The sequence below is a fragment of the Schistocerca americana genome, chromosome 1, assembly GCF_021461395.2.
Source record: "Schistocerca americana isolate TAMUIC-IGC-003095 chromosome 1, iqSchAmer2.1, whole genome shotgun sequence".
NCBI lineage: Eukaryota > Metazoa > Arthropoda > Insecta > Orthoptera > Acrididae > Schistocerca > Schistocerca americana.
Window position 1 is genome coordinate 424,809,800 of NC_060119.1, and position 23,745 is coordinate 424,833,544.

The 23,745-nt window shown below is 41.8% G+C and overlaps 1 protein-coding gene across 1 annotated transcript; it reads left to right on the top strand.

Annotated features, from left to right (window-relative positions):
• The first annotated feature begins 19,407 nt into the window (after positions 1–19,407).
• On the top strand, positions 19,408–20,444 carry LOC124557193 (piggyBac transposable element-derived protein 3-like). Its single transcript, XM_047130896.1, has 2 exons — positions 19,408–19,632; positions 19,725–20,444. Exons 1-2 carry the CDS (start codon positions 19,408–19,410, stop codon positions 20,442–20,444), a joined length of 945 nt encoding a protein of 314 aa, XP_046986852.1.
• The last annotated feature ends 3,301 nt before the right edge of the window (positions 20,445–23,745 follow it).

Sequence of the window (23,745 nt, forward strand, 5' to 3'; positions counted from 1 at the left end):
CTACCATTTTCCAAAATATGGAAAGCAAAGAACTTGCAGTAAAAGAGATTTGTTTCACAGTATCTAAGATGAGAAATTGCTCGTAGCTCTTAAGGTATGCATTTTCGACCCTGTGTTCACTTAGAACTTTTTCTTTCTAGTATCGTGTACTTCCAACTGTATGCGTTTACGCCGTTAATTATGATACACCCCATAAATTTTGGAGACGATGTGGTCCTGATATGCAGGAAAGGAGATAATGGCTGCCAAGACTGGGAAAACATGTCCAATGAGTTATGAGTACTTACACACATTATATATATATATATATATATATATATATATATATATCTTTAGCGACGGTTTAGGAGTTTTATCAATAATATCGTGTTGAAGGTTTCTACGTCAATATTGGGTGTGAAATTACGCAGCTGTGGAATTTGCGGTATAACAACATGAAAGCATAGGAGGGTGATGGACGGGAACACTGCACGTGGTTCTCTGTTGTAGTGTAAAGCAAATATTCGCTGAGCTGCACGTAGATTTGTATGTCACAGACATCTGAGCATTTCACGTCAGTCAGTTCTTTAAAGACCGAGAGACAGAAATCTGAACGTGAGGTTTTAATTTCCGCAAAGGAAATAGCCTTTGCATGGGCCAGGGGAGGCAACCAGCGTATTTAATCCCTTCAGAAGCGTGGACAGTGCGTTAATAATAAAAAGCGAAATTCGTTCTTCCTCCACTCCGCAGCAGAAGCGCAGAATGTCGGCAGCAGCTAAATTGTACAAAACAGACGGTGTTCTTTGCCATTTTATCTCGCAGCGCTGTATGTAATCGCTGAATACACTGTCAATTTTTCTAAATACACGAAGCGTCAAAGCAACTTGTATAGGCATGCGTGTTCAAATACAGAGATATAGGCAGAATGCGGCGCTGCGGTCGGCAACGGCTATATAAGACAACAGGTGTCTGTCGCAGTTGTTAGATCGGCTACTGCTACTACAATGGCAGGTTATCAAGATTTAAAACTGGTAACCGAAGGTTGAAGCAGCAGAAAAATAATTATTTAGCTTCTTTGGGTAACAGTCACCATCGATGCCTTACTGGCACCCAGTTTACGGACTAGGGGGTTAGCTGTGCTTAAACTATCCAACACCTCATAGCCCCAAAAAAGTGTTGAACTTGTACGTGGGAAACCCCAGTATCCCTCCTCGCGGCAATATTGAAGTTACACATGAAAATTCTATCTTTTAGTTTGACCTTTACGTCACGTCTTCCATGATTATAACGGTGTGCTTGCCTACAATGAACCAATTCTGTATTATGGCTGGACGTCCTCCAGTTATGATGAATGACCCCTGGAGCAATTTAATCAGGGAGGAGCTCACTGACCACAAATTGGTCAAAGGACTGTTGATGATATACGCAAACATTTAGAGCGCGAGTTGCCTTAATAGCTTCATACTGTGCTGAATTAGAGGCGAAAGTTAGTCAAGATCTAAAATCTAAACTTTTCTAAAGCAAAGAGCACACCTAGGGCTTCCCACTCATACACCGAGCATTTGAGCTCAGCTGGTGATAACTTCCTTCAGGCATAAACTATCGGAAGCCACTATCAAGTTGTTCTTGCAGGAGAATGGCCGCTAGCCCAGTATTAGATGCACCAGAGCGAACGATAAATCGGAGGTCAAAACCAGGTATAACCAACACTCGACGATTCTCACAGCCATCTTAGCGACTTCGGCGACTTGATGGCTTTCTCCTCAATTAAATACTTTGCTCTTTATCCGCTGGTTTTTAATCGAAGCCGCTAACTGAGCGAAGTCTGGCACGAATTTACAGAGGAAATTTGTCATCACTATAAATATGGCCATCCCTTTCTTGTTTGTAGGGGGAGTAAACCTTCGTAAATCCCGAGTCCGCTCTAGGATTACTCAGTCCCGTCCGCTGAGACTAAATGGCCCAAGATGGAAATCGGTTCACTAGCCAAGGTGATCTTAGAGGGTTTGACGGTGAGATCCCTGCAGACGTAGCAGGATCTCCTGGAGGTGTTGCAGATGTTCGGCAAATGTGGAGCTGTAAACCACAGCGTCATCCAAGTAGTGGTAAAGCGACAAACTTAAGATAACCGAAAACATTATCTAAGAGGTGAGGCAAGACAGCAATCTCAGTAGCAAGACCAGTTCGTGTAAAATGTGGTAACATTCTTTGAGTCCTCAATCAATGGAAACTGGTAATAGGCTTGATTCAAAAAAAATGGTTCAAATGGCTCTGAGCACTATGGGACTCAACTGCTGTGGTTATAAGTCCCCTAGAACTTAGAACTACTTAAACCTAACTAACCTAAGGACAACACACAACACCCAGCCATCACGAGGCAGAGAAAATCCCTGACCCCGCCGGGAATCGAACCCGGGAACCCGGGCGTGGGAAGCGAGAACGCTACCGCACGACCACGGGATGCGGGCTAATAGGCTTGATTCAATTCAAGCACAGTAAAAAAAAGTGCACCAGAAAACCAGGAAAAATAATTATTAAGATCGGGCAGCGCAACTCATTCAATAATGATCTTTTGATTCAACACCCTATATTCAACCACGGTCGATAATCTTCGCCTTTCCCCTGAGGCGCAAGAAATACGGGAGAGGCATATGGGGATGCCGAGGATGTAATCACCCCTTCTCTGAGCATATCGTTTAAAAAATGGTTCAAATGGCTCTGAGCACTATGGGACTTAACATCTGAGGTAATCAGTCCCATAGAACTTAGAACTACTTAAACATAACTATTCTAAAGACAACACACACATCCATGCCCAAAGCAGGATTCGAACCTGCAACCGTAGCGGTTGCGCAGTTCCAGACTGCAGCGCCTAGAACCACTCGGACACTCCGGCCGGCCATACCGTTTACCTTCTGACGTAAGATTTTCATGTTAGGGAAAATGCTTCTTGGAAAATACACCAGGGAAATATTTAAAATTTCTAGAAGTTGCTGAGCCTCCCCGGATCTCGAACGGCTAACATCTAATTTCAGTCGTTGATCCAGTGCAACGCTGACCACTGGAATTCTGTCGCGAACCGAGTGCTATCCTTTGACATGGGGGAAATTCAAAGAGAAAACTATCGGCGATATCCTGCTGTACGAAATGACACCAGAGAAGGAGGTCGATGGACAAATTCTTTACCATTGACAACCTAATAGAGTAGGAAAAATTCACAAAACTGTTTCCTCCGGAATTCGCCTGCCAAAGATAACAATTGCCCATTGACAGCCAGACATCTCTAGACAGACTCGCGTGACGGAGGCGAATTACATACTCCTTTAAATTGAAGATACGACTTGTAATCTACCAAGGGAAAGCACTTCCAGAATCAAGAACTGAGCACACAGTTTCCTGACTACGTTGGACACAAGCGTAAGACAGGAGTTGATCTTCGGCGACTTGGGAGCGGGCCCCACAGCTCATATCTCGTGACGTCAGCCGTTCGGACGCGGCCCACATTTAATCGGTCATTCCAACACCTAATGCGCGGGTCGCCATATCGAAAAAATCTGTTAGGTCTAGATTGCCTCAGACGGTTCTTCGCAGCTACCACCTCCCTAACCTAAGAAGAACGGTAAATACCACCCTCGTCCATACGTTGTTCGACAGCGAACCTAAGTCCTTTGATGTTAGAAATCAAAGCATCCAATCCGGCTAAGTTAGGTTTTGTGAAAAATATACCAGGAAATGGACTTCGGGCTTCATGCCGCCTAATAAATTCTGGGTGAATGGTTATTATATGACGGTAACCGCAGTACGAACGTCCTCGAATTAATTTCCGAAAGTCTCGTTCGTGACCTGCACCTGCCAGAAACGGCTGCGCTCAAGATCTTGTCTAATTCGGGGCAACAGCTTCTGCTAAACATTATGCCTCCGCAAATCACCTAATGACCCTTGCGTCTGCAAAATCTCTGAACACATTCTGCTCAACAACCTGCAGGCTAAAGGATACAACAGCTGTAGAATAACGCTTTGCGATATATCCAAGGAATCAGCTTGAAATCGAAAACAGTCAACCAAAGAATAAACTCCACGTGCTCTACCTGCTCCACTGAAAGTTCGGTGATTCCTGGCAGTAAATTAAAAATATGATTCGGCAACCTAGAAAATGCTTCTGCAACAGGACTACCCGAGATACTTTCTCCCACATAATTACAATGTTGAGTAAGGTTATTGACCCCTTGTTCACCCACTTCATTCACCCACCCCATCATCCAAATCTAATTCCAATTCTTTCGCTTGTGCAAGAAACTGAATTGTGATGTGGTCCTATTCTTCACTAGCCTGAAGCTGCTTGAATCGCAGGACGATCACTCAAATGGAAAAGCTGTGCCCATACAATGTACACCTGTCTATGAGTGGGTTGACTGGACTAGAACTTTGTTGCGCCCCAACTCATCTAAATCAACCGAGCAGGAGTAGTTCGGCACCTACGCTGTTAATGGAGTCTGGGATAAGTCTTAAAGGTTTATCCAGAGCGCAGCGTAAACCCATTGCCAAATAAGTTACGCTGCCGCCAACTGTTTTTTGTCAAATCCTGAGTACATACTACAGGTACTCACTCCTAAGAAATACTGGGGCTGTTTCTGCCCTCGAGGACTTGCAATGATCTCCTGCAACAACCAACAGTTAACACATTTAGTTAAATTGTAATGTAACATGCATATTAACAACGCAACATACCGTGCAACCTGCTGTTAACAAGGAAATAACCTCTCACCTCTCCCCATCCCCTATCCTGCCTACAGATTGACAAACACACTCTGAACTAACAGAACTGTTCACGAACCACTTAAAATTAAGGAACACCAAGGTAAAAGGATTCGGCACGAAATTCAGCTCTACTTGCACCACCTTTCACTGTTTTCAGTTTCTCAAGACAATTTATTCAGATAATCTTTAGATTTTACAACATACAAAACATATAATAACCCCATATCAGATGAAACCATGGCATCCGTGGAACTGGTGTTCAGGTTAAAATTTCAACAAAAGGAAGTTCTTTACACAATTCAAAATGTTAAGTTAGGTTCCTCAAATTCCAAAAATGAATAATCAGCCCAAACAACACCTGTGAGAACCTTTGGAATGGGTCTCCACGTTGAATTTTCAGCACCAAGTTTCGTACAAAATACCATACTTGTCAAAAAATGTTTTTATAGAAACTATAATATAATAAATAATCAGTCAAATATTAAATAGTAGGAATTCACAGGGTAGGCATTTAATTTAAATTTTCTGAAACAAACGGCTCCCTAATCCAAGTAAATTACAGCGACACCAAAAATACACAACATTTTCAAATCTGAATAATCTGGTGCAGAAGTCTTCAGTCTTGAACTTAGGAAACACTATATTACTTGGAGTCCCACTGAAATAGTTCAAAACAGCCAACATTAAACCGGACAACTGAAACAAACGTCAATCGTGTCACAAAAGTACCAAGCATGAACTGAACATAGACTATATAAGTTCTAAAGGGAAAGGCAAGTCTTTTTACAGTAGTTCGTACTGGTTACTGAAACAAAAAATGTTCAAATGTGTGTGAAATCTTACGGGACTTAACTGCTAAGGTCATTAGTCGCTAAGCTTACGCACTACTTAACCTAAATTATCCTAAGGACAAAAACACACACCCATGCCCGAGGGAGGACTCGAATCTCCGTCGGGTCCAGCCGCACAGTACATGACTGTAGCGCCTTAGACCGCACGGCTAATCCCGCGCGGCTTACTGAAACACAAGATAACTTACGTATAAACGTGGCAAGCAGGTAACAGAAGTATCACGGCACAACCTATCATGCAACGCACCGCGCCCACACAGTTGGATTGCCAAGAGGAAACCGCACCGCCGAAATGCGATCCAAGTTTTGTTTCTGGTGCTCGTCCAGCAATGAATGTATTTACCACAGTGCAAACACACAAGCTGTGGCGACATGCCCATGGTACCGGCTGCTGCAGGAACACAGTTTATGCAGGAGAATGAAACACGCTTAGTTCTACTAATGACAACACTTGTTTGAACTATGTCAGAATGGCAAGGTCGCAATTAATAATTAAGATGACTAAGACGGCTTAGAAAATTAAGTTCAAGTATGAAAGTGTGAGAATGACGTAATGATCTGCTAAGGTCTAGGAAGCAGATCACCCAATATTTTAATCACTACTTAGTGTTTTTTTTTTTTTTTTTTTTAATACACAGCTAAACTGCCACATACAAGTGATGGGTACCACGTGAACTATACAGGCCCACTATAACCTGCACAGAGGATCACAATTTAACTTAATGGGGACTTAACTTAATGTGGACCAATGTTTGACAATAACTAAAACAATCTAAACATTGCACAAGGTACAAAAAAGCACCAGCAATTTTTCTTAATTAAATTCAGCGCTGCATACCATGAAATACAACGTTTAAAATCTCTTGCTCCCATTTGTGTGAACTTACCACAAGGCATCTAAAATTTTAATTCTGTTATATCTACAGACCATACAGAAGGCGTTACAACTTAAACGGAAAATTCTCATGACCGTTAAGGGTTACAAAACTAAAAGACCTTTAAGCCTCATGTGCACCACAAAAGCTACAAGAAGATTAACTTTCCGGGAGGACTTCCAGCGCCAGTTCTTCACCTCAGCCACGTTCCAGGGAGACCTGACTTTCAAACTGACCAATCATTTACCTAGCAACTCCACACGCAAGAGTTCGCACATCGACTTAGCCCAATGCCACTCTGCGCACACCACAGGAGGACTCTCGCTGCAGGCGCTACCTGTCCACTGGTCGCGGAAAGCGGGCCGGTATCAACTTTGAAACTTTCCCTTTGAATAAAAATAATGACAGTGCTGGTAAAACTTCTACGTTACTTGATATTGAAAAAGCTGAGTAAAACTGAACGTTCTGAGACTGTTTTCTCCTTACTTATTCTGGTCATTTCTAAACCGACACACAATATTTTAGCGCAACGCAATCTGACTTTTAATAATCCCTACAAAAGAATAAACACGACCAACCTATACCTTCCATGAACCACTTACCTCACAAAAATCTTCGTTACTAGAAACTACTGCAATACAGCGAGAGCCAATACTGCCAGCTAAATAAAAGATTCTAACTACTGAAGGCACTAACTACTGATAGGCATGTAATTAGAAAATGAGAGATTTTGATAGAGAAAAAACAATGTATTTACCTTAATAGTATCCAAAGGTCATAATGTATATAAATTCTTGACATCCAGTTTAACAGATTTCCTTTTACTGACGGACACACGTCCAGATCGTCCTCTCATATTAACATCTCGAAGCTCTGGCATCCCTCTCCTCACATCCGCCATTGCTGGTGGCTCACCTCAAACTGCCCAACGCTACGTGCTGTTCACATCCAAACCGCCCAACACTGGCGAATAACTTCCAACAACCAGTCAAACCAGCCACAGACTGCACACAGCGCAGTCAGCGATTTTAATAGAGAGCGCTACGTGGCGTTACCAACATAAAAACCTAAACAGCCTGCTAAAAACTTTTTTGCAGTCGAAGATCTACCAGATTCAGCCGCCATTGCTCAGCTACGTCTGGTACGGTTTTTAACAATGTAGCTATTACCGCCTTTTGTCTAGTTTCCTTAATCGGGCTTATATTTTGTCTAGATCGTTATTTAAGTCATTCCTTATGTTCTGCGCATATTGTTCTAACTCAGTTGTTAAGTTCCGTACAGTTTTAGTAATATTTAGTATTCCTTGTTCCTTGCTTACTATCTGTGTTGTGTGTCGATCTTCTTTTGTTTTTATATCTTCAGCTAACACTTGAATGTTTTCAACTTTGCTTGATGTCCTCACTATCCGCGCTTCCATACACAGTTTTTTACATTTTCCCTGCTGCATCTAACCATGCTCGTTTAGTAAGTATTAGCGTTTGTGGTACTACTTCTGTTAATTATTACAACTGAGTCCTCAATTTCTCGTACGCGAATATTATTTCCTGACAGAAAAAGAAGTTCCGTCCACCCCCTCCTTCTTTTACGAAGGCTGGAACTTTAATAGTGGCAACTATTTATTTACAGCTCGTACAAAACAAGTAAATGTTTCAAAGTTTTACTGACCTTCAAAGTAGTCACCAGCATTGTGTATAACACATTGCCAGCGATGTGGAAGTCGTAGGATACTCTTATCAGTGCCAGTTGTCTTGACAGTTCGAGCGGCGCTGTCTATTGCCAGACGAATTTGTAGCAGTTCGGAACCGAATGCCGTGAAGTGTTTCCTTCAGTTTAGAAATTGAGATGAACTCACGAGGACTTAAGTTATAGGAGTGCAGAAGGTGGTATATTACTTAGCAACCCCATCAGTCAAACAAATCAGTAACAGCTTGCACTGTACGTGCTTGAGCATTGTCCTGCAAAATTATGGCGAGGTCCTGCAGAAAGTGTCATGACTTCTGTCTCTAAGCTGGTCGTAGGCATTGTTCCCATAATGAACAGCAATGGCTAAGTCCTGCCGCCGCCTGGTGCAGGACTTTTTAGTTTACACCAATTCGGTGACTTGGGTAACGATGAGGATGAAATGGTGATGGAAGCAACACAACACATATTCGCCGAACGGAGAAAACCTCCGACTCAGGCGGGAATCACACACAATTTTCTCGCATGGCATCCTGTGGTGCTGAACACTCAGTCATGTAGGCAGACCTTTTCCTTGTCAATATCTCTTTTCCGCAACGGTTCAAGGTCTCCGTGGTAACGCATAAATCTCCCCTCTAAACGGTTTACTCTACTTATATGGACTACAGATGATGTATTTGGTAACTCTAATTGGACGTTGACTGTCGAAGTCATTTCTATAACGTGGTGTATTCTACAATATTTCATAATTTTCATTTCTTTTTGCTCTTTGGAGTATGGGTATTAGCTAGTGATACCTACTATCCATTTCTATATTGTGGCAGTTTGCTCCTCTGCTGACCAATACGTTCTTGCTACTCTAAAGCTTTGTGCTAAAACGCTTTACACTTTAACAAATTTCTTTCAACTTCTATGCACAGTCCTTCACTGGTTTACCCAGTGGGCCAAGTTTAGATTGAATTACATCACAAGTGACGGCATTTTCTGTCCATATATTACTTCATACAGCGAGAGGCCAGATTTATTACGAAATTTTGAATTATATTTACAAACTACAAAACTTGAATATACGTCCCAATCTGAACGCTGTGAATTCATGTAATGACTTGATATTTTGGATAATGTACGGTGAAAACGGTCTATCTATCCATTTGTTTGGGGGTGCAACGTAGGAAACAATTATGAGTTCTCACCTTGCATTGAAAACGTAGCTTGTCGTGGAACCGAGAGAGGAGGAGATTACGATTATCATGTTCGCACAGTTGACGCAGGTTACTTTGCCGGGCGGCGGTGTACTTGAATAATCCTGCGTGCAATACGTTACACTTACTGTCTACGAATCAGAAGATGTCCTATTAAATATCAATGGATCTTTTTTATGTTTCGTATACCAAATTCTGTGGGTAACACAACTACATTGCTAAAATTTTAAATCAATAACTTCGTTATTTTCGGAGATATAATTTATTACCTTAAACACATAATACTCGTGATCGCATTGTGAAACTGAATTAGGTATTGCAATGTCTTCATCTATAGTACAAATTGAAGCTACAACCAAGAGGATAGGTTCATATAATCTAATGTCCTGGAGTTTTCTGTAGTTTCATTTCCACAGATTTCTAATGTAATTAACAGTAAATTAGAAAATAATTATTTCATTATGTTTTGGTTGTGTGAGTATTTTGGAGAGACTGAGAGTGAATGAAGGACATACGTAAGGTGAGAATATGATATTCTATTAAAACTATGTAAATGTATGCGTGAGAAAGTTGTGCAATAGGGGGATCTGTGACGTATGTAAGTAAAAGGCAGTCAGAAGCAGCGGGGAGCATTAGATTTATTAGTAATCTATTTTGTGCTAAGGAATAGAATTTTGTTTCGTTAAATTTTATTTAGTTTCGGGATTACGAAATTTATAGTCTAAATTACTTGTTGTAATGTGATTGGCTGATTAGAAATACCACGCGTGTAGAAGCGCTCGAGACGTTCTGGTTAGCTGCTTAAAATACTAGCCAATAGGAATTCAGCATATCCCGCTCGTTTGAATAGGGATTTGCGACTTTCATCTATGAGTCGAGGTAGTTACTCGGGATTCGTCTTCCAGTAAACACTTATGTTAAATTTCGCTGATCAAATTTGTGCCAAAATGAAGAAATCTGCGCGTTTGATAGGTTCTTGTGTATGTGATGAAAAGCGACAATAGTGTTGAATATTTTGAGAGAGTTTGAGCTTTGTGAGTGATTTGCCTTAGGAGATTTCCTGTGTGAACATTTCAAGTCATACATAAACTCCGCGTGGTGTGTTTCGTGCAAATTACGAGACATTATGGCGAACACTTCCGTACATTAAAACTACTGACCGATTGACTGTGTTAACTCGCGAATATTCGTGGATCAGTGACTGTTTAGGACGTTTAAAATATCGGGTCGGACTAAATATCTTCTGGCTGCTTTTGAGTGTGAACTTGTTTCGTTGACGGTCAGTACACTGCATAATTAGCGTCGGTATATTAAATATGAAATTGATAGCCATTTTCCTTGTTTTAGAGGCACTAAATAAACTAAAAGAAAATTTTAGACATTTTTTTTTCAAACGAATCATGCAAGTATCCCAAATACTTGATAATTTGACTTACATTCAGCTATTGCCCATAACAGAGCGGAGGGGCAGACAGCCTGAGGCCTATCCAGGTAAGTGTACAGATTGTATAAACGATAGTGAGAGACAAATCCACCTCGCCGCAAGGGTATAATAGGGTGCTATGTAACTTCTTAATTTTCAGTAGGCGACATAACTGTTACATTAGTCTGCATACGAAGTTAGGTCACTAGTCTGTAAGGAATGTCTCTGGCACATAAACTTTCAGTAACCGTATGTTGCCTGTCCTATCATGCTCACCTTCTGATTTGGGATGGCTACGATAACTAAATACCGTGAAAAATGGTGTAACGCGATCACAACATAATTATTACCTGCTTGTGTTCCATTAAAAGATGCTGTGATATCCACCCCTAAAATAGAAAGTGGTTTGTCTCCTACGGGTAGTCTCCGTAACAGAATTTTCCGGTGACTGCAATGTGCTTTTTGTGCACATGGGATGGAGCTTGTTACATGCTGTTCTATATCAATGCGATGCAATTTCCTCCAAAATCATTCAGCTACACGTCTCCCTGTTGTTCTTTTCCCTACATGACCTGATAATATGTGATTGTGTGCTTGACGTAATACTTCCATTTTCGGCATTGCACAAACTACAACGCAAGGCCGCATCTTGTAAATCTGCATACCAAGCATTCTTGCATTCCAAATACAGGTTGAGTTTGAAACAACTGACACTCACTGTCAGCTGATAGTACCTTTATCCAATCTTTCTCGCTTCCACCTACTATTTGCAAAGCTGCTGTCTTCTGCTTAGGTTATCAGCATTCCTATGCCTCATTCCCTGTTTATCAGTTACTTCATAGTCGGACTCAATTTTAACGCCAATCTCGCTGATCGACTAGATGAATCTTTCAAGCATCTCAATCCTAACAACCATTTTAAAGATGCATGGCGTGTAATCACTTTGAATTTATGAAATTACAAATATCAACAAAATTAAGAGATTCTTTGAATAACTGCTAACATTTCTTTCTCAGTTCCCGAAAAATTACTTTCAGCATTATTCAATTGTCTGTATGCATACCCATCAACATTCTGAGCTAAAATACAACTAAAGCATTGTTGGAGGTATCACAGAAATGTATTATTTCCTGTTCAAAATCAGGGAATCTTAACAGAGGACCTCACATTATCTCTCTGAGATTCTCGAATGCTTCTAGACGCTGTACTGGCCACTGGAAATGTCTTTTCGTTGCACTTTAGTTAACGGCTATGCAATTGCAGCGAATCCTTTGATGAATTTGCGGTAGTATTTGCACAATCCAATAAACGACTGAAATTGTTTAGTAGTTTGTGACACCGGAAAATCACGTACGGTGGAGTTAAGTCTAAGAGCCATCTTCACCCTATCTTGGCTGATAATATGCCCAAGATAACTTACTTGTGTCTGAGCAGAATGGCATTTCTCTGCACTAAGCGCAAGGTCTGCTGCCTTCAGTCTACTAAATACGTCATCCAGACGATTAAGATGATCCTCTACAGTTATCTAACGGACGACTATAATGACAAGATATATCATACAGATTCTTGGTTTCAATTCACAAAGTATCCTATCTAACAAGCACTGGAATGTAGCTGGAGCAATTTTCAATCCGAACGGCATTCTTCGATATTGGTAATGACCTGAAGGTGATGTAAAGCTAATTTGGGTCTGTCTTCGGGAAACTCTTTCAGTTGGTGATGACCACTTCTAAGATCATCGTTGAAAAATATTTACGTCTTCCTAGGTTATCTAGTATACTCGTGATATTTGGGATCGGTTATATATCTGTTTTGGTTCACGGAGTTAAGACAACAAAATCGATATTTTCGAGTACTGGCTTTTTGAGTACACTAACAATATTTGCCGACCAAAAAAAATGGTTCAAATGGCTCGGAGCACTATGGGACTTAACTGCTGTGGTCATCAGTCCCCTAGAACATAGAACTACTGAAACCTAACTAACCTAATGACATCACATACATTCATGCCCGAGGCAGGATTCGAACCTGCGACCGTAGCGGTAGCGCGGTTCTAGACTCTAGCACCTAGAACCGCTCGGCCACTCCAGCCGGCTGCTGACCACAGGCTATCGCTGTGCACGTCAATACCCTCACTTAACTGCTGATCTATAAATTCATCTAGTATCAGCCGTAGGTGTTTCGCAGTTCCGTATGTTTTCCTATAGACTGTTGGTTTACCTCTTGTTGGCATGCGGTGTTGCGTGATAGGAGCTGCTGATAATGGACCATCTGATCTGAATAACTCTGAATATCCTAACAACAAAACTTCCATGGCTTCTCATTAACTATCTTTCAATTGATTAACCTGGACGTGTAGTAAGTTGCATTTATGGTTAGTGAGACGATTCGATTACCTCGTAATCCATCGGTATCCCCATCCTCGAGTATCTCTAAACTCGCTATAATTTATCCTTTCGGCAGGTTCACTTCATCTATCCCATAATTATAAAAGCTTCCTGGAATCATCAGTTCTCCATTACTGTCGCTTATGTACGGAACGCATCTTCGCATAAAACAATGAATTTCATTTAATGCTTCATTCTTCTGCAGTGGCTCAATCGTACATAGTCCATGCTGTCTCACATTGACATCTACAGATACCCAAACTAACTTCCCTGTACCAGCAGGTAATCTGTAAATCGTAATTACCTTTAACGTACGTGTACTTAGGTCAGTTGGCGACACCTCGGCAATCGGTGTGCCGTGTGACACTGAAACATTTACAACTGTCGGACTCATTGGAAACAAGAGCCTGCCAACTTCAACTATGCTCTGTGGAAGAGAAATTTTTACATACCTATCCGGGGAGTCAAGTATCCTTGCACAACTGTTGGCAACAGTTCCATATGCTTATGAAACTCCATAATTCCAATTCTAAAAACCAACTGTGATGTCCCCAATAATACCAGATCATTATTTCCCATCCACGTAATTTATGCCTTGGAGTCACCAGTCTTCTCCTACCGACGAGGTATAGACTAATCTCAGATTCGTGTGTAGCAGTATCGACTAAAAATTTACATTCTTTACCATTTAAAAAGCCCATATAATAGCAGTCCATGTCTATGTTAATTTCTACAGTACTCTGACTCACGGGGAACATTTTCTGACAGACGAAACAACCCCTTTGTGTTTAACGTTTTTCGTTACTTATTTCCTTTACCCTGGTTTCTATCCCCACACTCGTTTGCCATGTGGCCAAAACTCTCATATCTGTAACATTGTGGCTGATTGCACTGCGCCTTGAAATTCCCTTTGTTTTCACAACGATAACAATTACTTTCAGAAGCAAATATGCGCTTATCATTGTGTAATCGTATGTTGTTGTTGTTGTTGTGGTCTTCAGTCCTGAGACTGGTTTTATGCAGCTCTCCATGCTACTCTATCCTGTGCAAGCTTCTTCATCTCCCAGTACCTACTGCAACCTACATCCTTCTGAATCTGCTTAGTGTATTCATCTGTTGGTCTCCCTCTACGATTTTTACCCTCCACGCTGCCCTCCAATGCTAAATTTGTGATCCCTTGATGCCTCAAAATATGTCCTACCAACCGATCCCTTCTTCTAGTCAAGTTGTGCCACAAACTCCTCATCTCCCCAATCCTATTCAATACCTCCTCATTAGTTACGTGATCTACCCACCTTATCTTCAGCATTCTTCTGTAGCACCACATTTCGAAAGCTTCTATTCTCTTCTTGTCCAAACTAGTTATCGTCCAAGTTTCACTTCCATACATGGCTACACTCCATACAAATATTTTCAGAAACGACTTCCTGACACTTAAATCTATACTCGATGTTAACAAATTTCTCTTCTTCAGAAACGCTTTCCTTGCCATTGCCAGTCTACATTTTATATCCTCTCTACTTCGACCATCATCAGTTATTTTACTCCCTAAATAGCAAAATTCCTTTACTACTTTAAGTGTCTCATTTCCTAATCTAATTCCCTCAGCATCACCCGATTTAATTTGACTACATTCCATTATCCTGGTTTGCTTTTGTTGATGTTCATCTTATATCCTCCTTTCAAGACACTGTTCATTCCACTCAACTGCTCTTTCAAGTCCTTTGCTGTCTCTGACAGAATTACAATGTCATCGGCGAACCTCAAAGTTTTTACTTCTTCTCCATGAATTTTAATACCTACTCCGAATTTTTCTTTTGTTTCCTTTACTGCTTGCTCAATATACAGATCGAATAACATCGGGGTCAGGCTACAACCCTGTCTCACTCCTTTCCCAACCACTGCTTCCCTTTCATGCCCCTCGACTCTTATAACTGCCATCTGGTTTCTGTACAAATTGTAAATAGCCTTTCGCTCCCTGTATTTTACCCCTGCCACCTTCAGCTTTCTCTAAGTCTACAAATGCTAGAAACGTAGGTTTGCCTTTTCGTAATCTTTCTTATAAGATAAGTCGTAAGGTTAGTATTGCCTCACGTGTTCCATCATTTCTACGGAATCCAAACTGATCATCCCCGAGGTCCGCTTCTACCAGTTTTTCCATTCGTCTGTAAAGAATTCGCGTTAGTATTTTGCAGCTGTGACTTATTAAACTGATAGTTCGGGAATTTTCACATCTGTCAACACCAGATTTCTTTGGGATTGGAATTATTATATTCTTCTTGAAGTCTGAGGGTATTTCACCTGTCTCGTACATCTTGCTCACCAGATGGTAGAGTTTTGTCATGACTGGCTCTCCCAAGGCCATCAGTAGTTCTAATGGAATGTTGTCTATTCCCGGGGCCTTGTTTCGACTCAGGTCTTTCAGTGCTCTGTCAAACTCTTCACGCAGTATCTTATCTCCCATTTCGTCTTCATCTACATCCGCTTCCATTTCCATAATATTGGCCCCAAGTACATCGCCCTTGTATAAACCCTCTATATACTCCATCCACCTTTCTGCCTTCCCTTCTTTGCTTAGAACTGGGTTTCTATCTGAGCTCTTGATATTCATACAAGTGGTTCTCTTCTCTCCAAAGGTCTCTTTAATTTTCCTGTAGGCAGTATCCATCTTACCCCTAGTGAGACAAGCCTCTACATCCTTACATTTGTCATCTAGCCATCCCTGGTTAGCCATTTTGCACTTCCTGTCGATCTCATTTTTGAGACGTTTGTATTCCTTTTTGCCTGCTTCATTTACTGCATTTTTATATTTTCTCCTTTCGTCAATTAAATTCAATATTTCTTGTGTTACCCAAGGATTTTTACTAGCCCTCGTCTTTTTACCTACTTGATCGTCTGCTGCCTTCACTACTTCATCCCTCAGAGCTACCCATTCTTCTTCTACTGTATTTCTTTCCCCCATTCCTGTCAATTGTTCCCTTATGCTCTCCCTGAAACTCTCTACAACCTCTGGTTCTTTCAGTTTATCCAGGTCCCATCTCCTTAAATCCCACCTTTTTGCAGTTTCTTCAGTTTCAATCTGCAGTTCATAACCAACAGATTGTGGTCAGAATCCACATCTGCCCCTGGAAATGTCTTACAATTTAAAACCTGGTTCCTAAATCTCTGTCTTACCATTATACGAGGGCCGTTCAGAAAGTAACCTCCGGTTGATTTAAAAAGATACACCAAGTTAAATAAAAATATTTTAATATATACATCTTACAACTACATCTTTGCACTATTTTTCTACATAGTCTCCATAGCGATTGAGGCACTTATCGTATCTCTTCACAAGCTTTGAAATTCCTTCTGCATAAAAATCACCCGCTTGTGCCTGGAGCCAGCCTGTGACGCATCTTTGAGCTCTTCGTCGTCATCAAACCGCTGTGACCCGAGCCATTTCTTCAAATGCATGAAGAGGTGATAATCACTTGGCGCCAGGTCTGGGCTGTAAAGTGGATGGTTGATAACGTCCCACTTGAAGGACTCAAGAAGGGCCGTTGTTCTGCGAGCAGAGTGAGGACGGGCGTTATCGTGCAAAAAAACGATACTGGAAGTCAGCATACCACGGCGTTTGTTCTGTATAGCCCGTCGTAACTTTTTTATTGTTTCACAGTACACGTCTTGATTAATGGTCGTACCACGTTCCATGAATTCAACCAACAACACCCCTTTGGCATCCCAAAACACCGTTGCCATCAGTTTTCTGGCAGAAAAATCTTGCGAGGCTTTTCTTGGTTTGCTAGGCGAATTTGAATGTGCCCACATCTTTGACTGTTCTTTTGTCTCAGGGTTCACGTACTTAATCCAGGTTTCGTCACCGGTCACGATTCTGTTTAACAATGGTTCTCCTTCGTCCTCATAACGTGACAGAAAGTCTACTGCAGAGGCCATTCTTTGAGTTTTGTGGTGGTCGGTAAGAATTTTGGTCACCCATCGTGCACAGAACTTACGGTAACCCAATCTTGCTGTCACTATCTCGTACAAGAGAGTCTTAGAAATCTGTGGAAAACCAGTAGACAACTCTGACATTGAGAAACGTCGATTTTCACGACCTTTTGCATCAACTGTCTGAACGAGTTCGTCAGTCACCAATGATGGTCTACCACTCCTCTCTTCATCATGAACGTTTTCTCGTCCACTTTTAAATAAACGTACCCATTCACAGACAACTCCTTCACTCATAACTCTCGGTCCGTACACGGCACAAAGCTCACGATGAATAGCTGCTGCAGAATATCCTTTGGCTGTAAAAAACCTTATGACAGCACGCACTTCACATTTGGCGGGGTTTTCTATTGCAGCACACATTTCAAACTGCTACAAAAACTAAACTAGCGCAGGTACGACGTTCACTCGACCACGGCTTGATGCCGACTGACCTGTTGAGTGCGTGAACGCACAGATGGCGTCGCTACTCCCCCCACAACCCGCACTGTGACCAATCGGAGGTTACTTTCTGAACCGCCCTCGTATAATCTATCTGATACCTTTTAGTATCTCCCGGATTCTTCCAGGTATACAACCTTCTTTTATGATTCTTGAACCAAGTGTTAGCTATGATTAAGTTATTCTCTGTGCAAAATTCTACAAGGTGGCTTCCTCTTTCATTTCTTCCCCCCAATCCATACTCACCTACTATGTTTCCTTCTCTCCCTTTTCCTACTGACGAATTCCAGTAACCCATGACTATTAAATTTTCGTCTCCCTTCACTACCTGAATAATTTCTTTTATCTCGTCATACATTTCATCAATTTCTTCATCATCTGCAGAGCTAGTTGGCATATAAACTTGTACTACTGTAGTAGGCATGGGCTTTGTGTCTATCTTGGCCACAATAATGCGTTCACTATGCTGTTTGTAGTAGCTTACCTGCACTCCTATTTTTTTATTCATTATTAAACCTACTCCTGCATTACCCCTATTTGATTTTGTATTTATAACCCTGTAATCACCTGACCAAAAGTCTTGTTCCTCTTGCCACCGAACTTCACTAATTCCCACTATATCTAACTTTAACCTATCCATTTCCCTTTTTAAATTTTCTAACCTACCTGCCCGATTAAGGGATCTGACATTCCACGCTCCGATCCGTAGAACGCCAGTTTTCTTTCTTTTGATAACGACATCCCGCCCGGAGATCCGAATGGGGGACTATTTTACCTCCGGAATATTTTACCCAAGAGGACGCCATCATTATTTATCCATACAGGAAAGCTGCATGCCCTCTGGAAAAATTACGGTCGTAGTTTCCCCTTGCTTTCAGCCGTTCGCAGTGCCAGCACAGCAAGGCCGTTTTGGTTAGTGTGTTTCGAATGTTTCTACGATCGGTATCATCCAAGGGAATGCACCAAATCTTCCTGAAGAATAAACATATCAATAAAACATTAGAATTAATATAAGAGTTGATGCCCGAATCAAGTATCAAAGTATGAAAATCTAAAAAGACTGTAACCCCTTAGCCCTTTCTTTACCAGCGTAACTTATAAGAAACATCGTCTTTCCATAGATGTATTTTGCATCAAACCGATTTTAACTACTCTTTGCCACTGTTTACTTGAAGCTCCATGCCAGTAGTGACTGTTCCTGACAACAAATGGCAGGAACTAACGCGCGGGAAGAAGGAAACAAATGTTGAGTGTGACTAGTTCAAAATGGCTCTGAGCACTATGGGACTTAACATCTGTGGTCATCAGTCCCCTAGAACTTAGAACTACTTGAACCTAACTAACCTAAGGACATCACACACATCCATTCCCAAGGCAGGATTCGAACCTGCGACCGTAGCAGTCGCGCGGTTCCGGACTGCGCGCCTAGAACCGCTAGACCACCGCGGCCGGCCGCGACTAGTTGCTGCAGTCTTCACTGTGAAGAATTGATGATAAAAAACGCGTAAAATACGTAAGTTTTGCACTTCCGTTAACAGTGAAATAATTATCATGTGTTGTGACAATCCTTCCTGCATAAGTACATCATGCATTTGACTTGCATAATGATTTCCAGATAAGATAAACTGCGAAAACCTTATGTTGCATCAAAGAAACAGTGGAATTGAGTGGAAATTCCGTAATATAATGCCTCGCTTTACAAATCTATTGATGTAGGTGTTTGAAATTTTGCTTTGCAGGTATAAAATCACATTCTAGACACTTTTTAAATATTGCGTCACTATGTCTGGATTTTTGACTGATGCTGACCTAGAATAAATTATGAATTTACCCGATAATGAGTTCAATGCATACATTGGTGTCCCTGATGAGGATATATCAGATGTTGGGGACGAAGATAAGGATGAAACTGTCGAAACTGATGAAAGTTCTCAACCTATTTCCGAAGCAGCTGTCTTGAATTTCATTCAGTTGGTGGTAAAGGAGGATGGAGCTGAAATTTCGGCAATTAGAGAAGAGCAAGAGACAGAATATGATTTTCCAAAGGTAGGGATCACCAACAGAAGTAACAATATTGAGAAAGTACATAAGTATAAGTATAATTATGTATTTTAGACGTAAATATCTTTACTTTTCAGGCTGATGCAGTCAGGAGTGGTGAAGTTATTGATTCTCAGCCAAAACCAGGTGTAAGCGACAACAATACAAATGAAGGAGCACCATCCACACGTGAGCAGCAGCAGCAGCAGCAGCAGCAAGTGAAACATAGATGTAAGCGTAGTGATTATAAATTTAGAAAAACTGATTTTGTGGTACAAGACACAGAATGGAAAGGATCACTTCCACCACCACCAGTAGAGGAAATGACACATTTGCATTATTATAAAATATTTATGAATGATGACGTATTTGAACTCATTGCTGAACAGTCCAATATCTATGCTTTGCAAAAAGATTCAGTTTCTTTGCAGCCGAGCAAAAATGAAATGGAGCAGTTTGTTGGTATTTTACTGCACATGGGCATAATCAAAATGCCTTCCATTCATTTATACTGGTCGAATGAGTGTAGGTATTCACCAATAGCTGATGTGATGAGCAGAACTCGCTTCTTCCAGCTACTGCGGTATTTTCATGTTGTCAATAATCAAGACTTGCCTGAAGCTAATAGTAATAGTGACAAACTCTTCAAGATTCGCCCACTTTTATCTGCATTGCAGTCATCATTGAAGACACTCCCTCCAGAAGAATACCAAGCTGTTGATGAACAGATAATACCATTCAAGGGTAGAAGCGGTTTGAAACAGTTCGTAAGAAATAAGCCTCACAAGTGGGGCTACAAATACACTCCTGGAAATTGAAATAAGAACACCGTGAATTCATTGTCCCAGGAAGGGGAAACTTTATTGACACATTCCTGGGGTCAGATACATCACATGATCACACTGACAGAACCACAGGCACATAGACACAGGCAACAGAGCATGCACAATGTCGGCACTAGTACAGTGTATATCCACCTTTCGCAGCAATGCAGGCTGCTATTCTCCCATGGAGACGATCGTAGAGATGCTGGATGTAGTCCTGTGGAACGGCTTGCCATGTCATTTCCACCTGGCGCCTCAGTTGGACCAGCGTTCGTGCTGGACGTGCAGGCCACGTGAGACGACGCTTCATCCAGTCCCAAACATGCTCAATGGGGGACAGATCCGGAGATCTTGCTGGCCAGGGTAGTTGACTTACACCTTCTAGAGCACGTTGGGTGGCACGGGATACATGCGGACGTGCATTGTCCTGTTGGAACAGAAAGTTCCCTTGCCGGTCTAGAAATGGTAGAACGATGGGTTCGATGACGGTTTGGATGTACCGTGCACTATTCAGTGTCCCCTCGACGATCACCAGTGGTGTACGGCCAGTGTAGGAGATCGCTCCCCACACCATGATGCCGGGTGTTGGCCCTGTGTGCCTCGGTCGTATGCAGTCCTGATTGTGGCGCTCACCTGCACGGCGCCAAACACGCATACGACCATCATTGGCACCAAGGCAGAAGTTACTCACATCGCTGAAGACGACACGTCTCCATTCGTCCCTCCATTCACGCCTGTCGCGACACCACTGGAGGCGGGCTGCATGATGTTGGGGCGTGAGAGGAAGACGGCCTAACGGTGTGCGGGACCGTAGCCCAGCTTCATGGAGACGGTTGCGAATGGTCCTCGCCGATACCCCAGGAGCAACAGTGTCCCTAATTTGCTGGGAAGTGGCGGTGCGGTCCCCTACGGCACTGCGTAGGATCCTACGGTCTTGGCGTGCATCCGTGCGTCGCTGCGGTCCGGTCCCAGGTCGACGGGCACGTGCACCTTCCGCCGACCACTGGCGACAACATCGATGTACTGTGGAGACCTCACGCCCCACGTGTTGAGCAATTTGGCGGTACGTCCACCCGGCCTCCCGCATGCCCACTATACGCCCTCGCTCAAAGTCCGTCAACTGCACATACGGTTCACGTCCACGCTGTCGCGGCATGCTACCAGTGTTAAAGACTGCGATGGAGCTCCGTATGCCACGGCAAACCGGCTGACACTGACGGCGGCGGTGCACAAATGCTGCGCAGCTAGCGCCATTCGACGGCCAACACCGCGGTTCCTGGTGTGTCCGCTGTGCCGTGCGTGTGATCATTGCTTGTACCGCCCTCTCGCAGTGTCCGGAGCAAGTATGGTGGGTCTGACACACCGGTGTCAATGTGTTCTTTTTTCCATTTCCAGGAGTGTATTTTACGAGAGCTGGTTCTTCAGGCATGATGTATGATTTTGAAATGTATGTTAGCAAAGACACCTGCAGTGACAGAGGATTAGGTGTGTCAAAACCTCAAAGATGTCGCTCCTGCACTTCCAAGCTAATATTGCTGCAGGTCTACAGCTTGTGGGGAAATCAACTTCCCAAAAGAAGAGAGGAAGAACAAGTTCTGAAATGTTGACAAGGACTCCTGCAGCAAAAAGGACTGTATGTGCAGCTCCAGTTATGGATGTGCGTTTTGATGGGTTCGAACACTTTGCAGATATGGTAGAAAGGTCGATGTAAAGTTTGCATTAAATCTACTATACAAATTTTTTGCTCCAAGTGTAAAGTGCATCTGTGTCTCACAGTAAATAAGAAGTGTTTCCACATCTTTCATGGAATATAGTAACTTCATAAGGAGAAGATACAACACACACTGATGTCTGACAAGATACGTGAAAGTAAAACAGTGAAATGTTTGTAGTACAAAAATTTCAAATTTTTACTAATTCACAGAGTTGAATTTGTTAATTACTCGAAGGAAAGTTAGTCGTCACCACATTGTCTATAATAAAAATGCTGTGCATAGACTTCTAAGCTGTAAAATGTGATGTATAAACCAATATTTTGCTTAAATGAACCCATGTTAATTGAATTTTGTTTCTATGATGTCACTACCTGTAAGAATCACTGTTGCTTAAAAGCAACATTCAAAAATTTTTGGAATAAAACATAAAAAAGATTGTATCATATTTTACATTTATGCACCTAAATAAGTGTAAAAACGAATGCAGATTTTTTTTTTTCCTTAAAACTTCGAAATTCGTTAAAGAAGGGTTAGCATGCCATACAATCATATAAATGTATGACACTTATTGCGAATTCCAGTTGTAATTTTACAATTAATATAACGCCTTTCTATTCCCTAATTTGATAAGAAATATTCATGTAGTAACCTTATATGGACCGGCGTAGATAAATAAAAACAATAAAAATGAAAGTAAATAAAAACACTTATCGTGTTTCGACCACGGAGCCAAAATTAGGAGGCCGCAACGCTAACCACTGTGCGACCATTTTGTCTGAGAATGTAGTGCGGTAAAAGGCAAATAAAGTACCTCGAAAATACCTCGCAAACTTTGACAGTCGTGCCTTTAGAAACGGGTCGAGCAGCTGTGGATAGTTCTAGTCACTTGTTCACTTATTTTGATTCCTCTTCCATTGAGCGAAGTTCCCAGGAAATCGGGTGATGGCACTTACCGTGTTCTCCTCGTTGGACATAGATATCTTTGATGCAACGAAGCAACATAAATCACTAATAAAAGGCGAGGGCTTCAGTCCAGGTATACCAGTCAGGTTTCTTTCAGAGTATGCTCCATACTTAGCATTCACATCGAACCTCTTGTTTGTCGAAAGATCAACGCCTAAATCTGGAAAGTTGTCCAAGTCACACTAATACGAAAGAAAGGAAAGAAGAGTAATTCGTCGAATTACACACCTATATCACTAACGTCAGTTTACAGTAGGCTTTTGGAAAGTACGCTGTATTCGAAGATTTTGAATTACCTCGAAGGAAACGATTTATTGCGAAACAACCATTACGGATTCAGAATATATTGTTCTTGTGGAACACAACTAGCTCTTTATTCTCACTAAGTAATGAGTGCTATCGATGCGGGATGCCATATTGATTTCATATTGCAAAATTTACAGAAGGCTGTTGACGCAGTTTCTGACAAGCGACTTCTAACCCAATTGTGTGCCTATAGAGTATCGTCTCAGATGCGCGATTACATTCGGGACTTCCTTTCAGAAACGTTACAGTTCTTACTGAGTGTTGAATAGTCGTCGAGTAAAACAGAATTAATATCTGGGGTTCTCCAAGCC

Excerpts from the sequence above, each read along its gene's own strand:
- LOC124557193 (XM_047130896.1), top strand. The coding sequence starts at position 19,408 with ATGAATTTACCCGATAATGAGTTCAATGCATACATTGGTGTCCCTGAT. Across the intron at positions 19,633-19,724 it reads CAGAATATGATTTTCCAAAG|GCTGATGCAGTCAGGAGTGG; the intron begins GTAGGGATCACC and ends TTTACTTTTCAG.